Here is a 5918-nt window from a genome sequence, read left to right on the forward strand (position 1 = left end):
ATGATGAATGTGATGATTATGTGACGCTCATCACCATTCTCACCTATGAACGCGTGCCTGACAACCACTTCCGTTCTACATGAAAGCAAGCTTGAATGCATATCTCTTAGCCTCCTGATCTACGATCAGAGTCTTCGTGGTATAGGCTAGAATTATTGGCGGCCAGATGCAAAAGAATTGAAGGAAAGTCTAAACCTTGTCTGTGGTATTCCGAGTAGGATCTGGGAAGGGATGGTTGTGACAAGCTTCAAACTCGCGAGTGTTGGGCGTAGTGACAGACGCAAAAGGATTACTGAATCCTATTCTAGCATGATCGAGAACCGACAGATGATTAGCCGTGCGGTGACAGCGCATTTGGATCATTTTCACTGAGAGGATGGGAAGTAGCCATTGACAACGGTGATGCCCAACATACAGCTTGCCATGGAAAGGAGTATGAATGATTGGATGAAAGCAGTAGGAAAGCAGAGGTTCAAAAGGAATAAAAGCATATCCATACGCTTATCTGAAATTCTCACCAATGAATTACATAAGTATTTCTATCCTATTTTATATTTTAATTATATTTTAATTATCAAATCTCCATAACCAATTGAATCCACCTGACTGAGATTTACAAGGTGACCATAGCTTGTTTCAAGCCAACAATCTCCATGGGATCGACCCTTACTCACGTAAGGTTTATTACTTGGACGACCCAGTGCACTTACTGGTTAGTTGTGCGAAGTTGTGACAAAGAATTAAGATTATGAACGTGCGTATTAAGTTTTTGGCGCCGTTACCAAGGAATGAACAATCACGATTTTGTGCACCAACTACCGCCCCTGTATTAGTGTTGCCTGAGCCGAGAGAACCATTCGACGTGTACTGTGATGCGTCCTTAAAAGGTTTGGGATGCGTGTTGATGCAGCATCATAAGGTTGTAGCTTATGCCTCACGTCAGCTAAGGCCACATGAAAGAAACTATCCAACTCATGATTTGGAACTTGCAGCCATTGTCTTCGCCCTGAAGCTTTGGAGGCATTATCTCTATGGAGTGAAATTTCAAGTCTTATTGGACCATAAGAGTCTGAAGTACCTGTTTGAACAAAAAGAATTGAATATGTGCCAGAGGAGGTGGATGAAACTCCTGAAGGATTATGACTTCGAGCTAAACTACCATCCGGGAAAGGCGAATGTGGTGACAGATGCTTTGAGTAGGAAATCCTTATGTGCCGCTTGGATGATGCTAAGGGAGGAAGAGTTGTTGAGAGCCTTTCAAGGATTGAAACTGGGAATCAGAGAAGAGTTTGGGACTTTATGCCTAAGCCAGTTACAGATCTCAAGCGACTTCAAGGCTAAACTAGTAAAGGCTCATCAGAATGACCAAGAATTGTATAATATTTTACCGGCGATTGAGAAAGACAAGCAATGGAGAGTATCAGAAGATAAAGATGGGTTGTGGAGGTTCAAGGGCTGGATAATTGTGCCAGCTATCGGGGATTTGCGACAGAGCATATTGGAGGAAGCTCACAAGAGCGGGTTCTCTATTCATCCTGGAAGCACCAAGATGTACCAAGTCTTAAAGGCGATGTTCTGGTGGCAAGGAATGAAAAAGGATGTGGCGTTACATGTTTCCAAATGCCTAACTTGTCAGAAAGTCAAGATTGAACACCAAAGGCCAGCAGGAACCCTTCAACCTTTGGAAATCTCACAGTGGAAATGGGAGAGCATTGCTATGGATTTTGTATTGGGCTTACCAAGGACTCGGACAGGTTGTGATGCTATTTGGGTGGTTATAGGCCGACTGACCAAGTCAGCTCATTTTCTGCATGTTCAGATAAGTTGTACTATGGAGGAGTTGGCGCGCTTATACATAAAGGAGATTGTGAGATTACATGGCGTACCTTCCACAATTGTATCGGATAGAGATCCTCGCTTTACATCACGGTTCTGGGGTGCTTTTCAACAAGCTTTTGGCACCCAATTAAGCATAAGCACTGCCTATCATCCTTAGACGGATGGCCAATCAGAAAGAACAATCCAAACCTTGAAAGACATGTTAAAAGCTTGTGTTTTGGATCAACCGACGAGCTGGGATCAATATATGCCTTTGGTAGAATTTGCTTACAACAATAGCTATCATGTGAGTATTGGAATGGCTCCATATGAGGCTTTGTATAGAAGAAAATGCCAGTCACCATTATGTTGGTATGAGGCAAGAGAAAAGAGTTTGATAGAACCTGAAATGGTATATGAAACCACTGAGCAAATAAAGAGAATCCGGAGGCGAATGCTTGAAGCTCAAAGCTGTCAGAAGAGCTATGCTGACCGAAGTGGAAGCCTTTAGAATTTGAGGAAGGAGAACACATCTTCCTGAAGGTTACTCCGACCACTAGAATAGGGAGGTCCATCAAAACCAAGAAGTTAAATCCCCGTTACATTGGGCCGTTTGAAATCCTGAAGAGGATTGGACCAGTGACGTATAGGATCACGTTACCACCATATCTTTCGAACCTGCATGACGTGTTCCATGTATCGCAGCTTCACAAATACACTATTGATCCTAGTCATGTCCTAGAACCAGAATCAATCCAAGTGAGAGAAGATCTGACGCTTCCAGTAACTCCTGTTAGGATTGATGATACCAACATCAAGCGTCTACGCGGAAAGGAAGTTTCTTTGGTGAAAGTAGCTTGGAGTCGGGCTGGTATTGAAGAACATACCTGGGAGCTTGAATCAGAGATGCGGAAGGACTACCCACACCTCTTTTCAGGTAACTCACTCTAAATTTTGCGCCTAATTAGGTGGGTAGGATGTAAACCCCGCTAAAATCGGTAAATAATTACTTAATAAATTGAATTTTTATTTGGAAAGCTAAAAATGCAAAACTAATATCAAAATAGGATAGAGCTCGTCGAAACGATAATTTTGATACCAATTTCAAAAAATTGGCCCAAAATCGGACTGAAAGGACCGAACCGGTTAAACCGGGGCCCAAACCGGGCCCGTGGGTCCAACCGGACCCATAGTTAAAAAGAAGCAGCAGCTTCTTCTTCTTCATTCTTCACCATCGTTGCAAACAGATTAGGAAGAGAAAGAGCTTCCTAAACCCTCACTTTTCCTTCTCACTACCATAACTCCTCCGTCCGGTCTCCGATCGCTGCACCGTTCGCAGCCACGCGTTTAGCGCGTCGAGCTTTACCTTTCTATTTGAACAATTTCACTGGTAAGCCTCATATTTGGTTCAGAATCTCTACCCCTCTTTCTTTGGTGAAATTGAAAACCTATAGTGAATCTTGTCTAATTTTTGTGTTCTAGGTTCAAGTTAGCTTCCGGAACTTGTGGGCTCAAGCTATTGAGCATATGGGTATGGTAAGAACACCCTAACCTTAGCTCAATCTTATATTTATAATGGGAAAATTGAAATTGGAACATATATATGTATTAGGTGTAGATTAAGTGGGTATATATGCACTGGAATTGAATTGGGAATACTTGGAGGCTTTTTGGTGGTCAAGGCTTGTTTTGATTGAGTTTGGAGGGGCTGTGATTTGTGTTGTGAGGCTGTCTTGGGTGATACAAAGTGATCGGTCAAGGTATGGTTTAAGTTTCGCACGTTTAATATTTACGGTGTTGTGAAAACTTAGGTTAGAAGAACCATAGGATAAATTGAATTGTTTGTTGTATTTAATGATTAGCCTTGTAATGTAGTTGGAATAGATTTGTTGGTGGATATATATTGGAATTATGAGGTGTGGAAGTTATTAATGGTATGCTCTTGTATTTATTTATGATGGATTATGGTTGGTGTTTGTTAATAAGGATGTAGAGTTGTGTTGTGGTGGTATTGCATATGCTGTAACTAATTCTGTGAAGATCGGAATTGCGTGGAACCAAGTCCTGGTTAAACCTTGTTATATTTGGAACTGAACTGGAGAATTTGGGATCTTTTCGTTAAATATATGATTTATGGTGAATTTTCAAATTGTAATCGTGGAATCTGATTTTTACTGCATAATTTTTAGAACAGCAGTAACTTGTTGGCTCTGCTGCGAATGTTTCAAAATGAATTTTGAAATGAAACTAATTTTAAATAAAGCTTTATTCCTATTATTTTAATGTCGTAAAATTTCAGAATGGTTGGACTTGTGGTTTTAAAGATATGAATTTTTAAAATACAATGCATTATACAATAAAAGCCAGATTCTGTTTTCTTAGATCAGCAACTTTGATAGTTTATAACTTCTGATTATGGATGTATATTCAGATGCAACTAATTGGAAGTAAAAATAATTATGCTTAACAGTTGTGATTTAAATTTCAGGGCTGTCCATGTTTTAATGAGTGAGTTATGGGACTTGAAAAAGGACATGTTCATTGGCTTTTAGAACAGAATTCTGCAGAAAGTTACTCAACTTCCAAGTTACATAACTCCTTTATTAAAAATGGTTTTGACCTGAAACTAATTTAAAAAAAAACCTAGATATGTTAAGTTGAACCATATTAATTTTTAAGGCTATTGGATTTAATTTGAATTTTATATAGAATTTTAGATATCGTATGCTACTGCTATTTTCTGGTTTCTAAGCACTACAGAGCAGCAAGCGTTTCTCCTCTATTTCTGAGACTAGTTAAATCAGAAAATTGTGATTTTTAGTTTTTTAGAAAGGTTATTCTGAGATGAACGTCTGGACATAAAGTTTTCCAAATTCTGAGTTTATTTGTTATATTAAAAACAGAAAATAAAATAGAGTGTTGATGATGTCTTAGTGATAGTCATGGGTCCGAGAAGACGAAGTTTAACGCTAAGGCTTGATATTTGATGATGTATTGATAATAATTGCTATGGCTTATAAATAATGATATCTGAGATACGAGTTTCTCTGGGTAAAAACCGTGGCTCGCCACCACGTGTTCCAGGTTGAATCTCGATACTCTGTTGGTCCTACGTCGTAAGGGTGACCGGGCACGTATAAATTCCCGGGTATGGATAGCCCCATTGAGTGATTATATGATGATTGAATGTGAACTCTATGCATAGACTCTTGGGGATGCGCGACGGGGACAGTTTAAGGTTTTCGGACTTGTCGGGTTGGCTGGATAACCGACAGATGGGCCCCATCAGCCATAGGACAGGCATGCATCATATGCATTTGTTTGTTTTGATTGCTATGCATTTTCTGGGTTTGCCTAATTGATATATATATATATATATCACCTGCTATCTGTTCTACTTGCTATTTGTACTATCTTCTCACTACTTGTGCGTGAACTTGTTTAGTTGCTTGTTTATGTTGCATTTTCGATGATGGAGGGATGGAGGAGATGGAGAAATAGTTGGATGTTAGATTAGGATTGAACTTGAGTAAGTTAGGTAGATTTAGAATACCTACCCCTGTTTATGGCTTCTGTTTAGTACTTGAGTTGGATAACTGAATAATGGAGTTCTAGGATTGCCTATGGCATTCTCAGGACCTTATTTATTATACGCGTGGCACTTTTACCATGCTGAGAACCTCCGGTTCTCATTCCATATTGTATTGTTGTTTTTCATATGCAGGTCGAGAGGCTCCTCGCTAGGCGTCTGGATCCTAGAAAGCGAAGTAGTCCTTTGGTGTATTTTGGTTTCCTGTTGTATATATGTATATATGTATTTAGCTTACTCTCCAAATAAGTTATGTATGCTGCTCCTCTTAGAGGTTGAGGGAGAGATAGGAGTTTACTTTGACACTTTGGTGTATTTTGGGAATACTTATGTATGTTCATATATATATATATATACTCCGGCCAGCCTTGGCTTTGCAGCCTTTACTCTTTTGTTTACTTTAATCTTTTTCCTATTAGGTTTCTTAGCACGCAAGTAATCCTATTCCTTGAGCGTTGCACTTTTCATTTTGTGATTTTTGTTTACCCGTTTGTTTCAAGGCTCCTAGTGT

The 5918-nt window shown here is 39.6% G+C and overlaps 1 protein-coding gene across 1 annotated transcript; it reads left to right on the plus strand.

The window, feature by feature from the left end:
• Positions 1-2038: 2038 nt before the first annotated feature.
• Positions 2039-4269, plus strand: LOC140178732 (uncharacterized). The gene is made up of 3 exons (XM_072215965.1): positions 2039-2230; positions 2524-2755; positions 4250-4269. The coding sequence occupies exons 1-3, from the start codon at positions 2039-2041 to the stop codon at positions 4267-4269; spliced, it is 444 nt and encodes a 147-aa protein (XP_072072066.1).
• The last annotated feature ends 1649 nt before the right edge of the window (positions 4270-5918 follow it).

This window comes from Arachis hypogaea, chromosome 14, assembly GCF_003086295.3.
Source record: "Arachis hypogaea cultivar Tifrunner chromosome 14, arahy.Tifrunner.gnm2.J5K5, whole genome shotgun sequence".
NCBI classification, from domain to species: domain Eukaryota; kingdom Viridiplantae; phylum Streptophyta; class Magnoliopsida; order Fabales; family Fabaceae; genus Arachis; species Arachis hypogaea.

Bases quoted from the DNA above. Each gene is read 5' to 3' on its own strand.
- LOC140178732 (XM_072215965.1), top strand. From the start codon at position 2,039: ATGTTAAAAGCTTGTGTTTTGGATCAACCGACGAGCTGGGATCAATAT. The intron at 2,231-2,523 runs GTATATGAAACC...CATGTATCGCAG, and splicing joins GTTTGATAGAACCTGAAATG to CTTCACAAATACACTATTGA. The intron at 2,756-4,249 runs GTAACTCACTCT...ATGTATATTCAG, and splicing joins CTACCCACACCTCTTTTCAG to ATGCAACTAATTGGAAGTAA.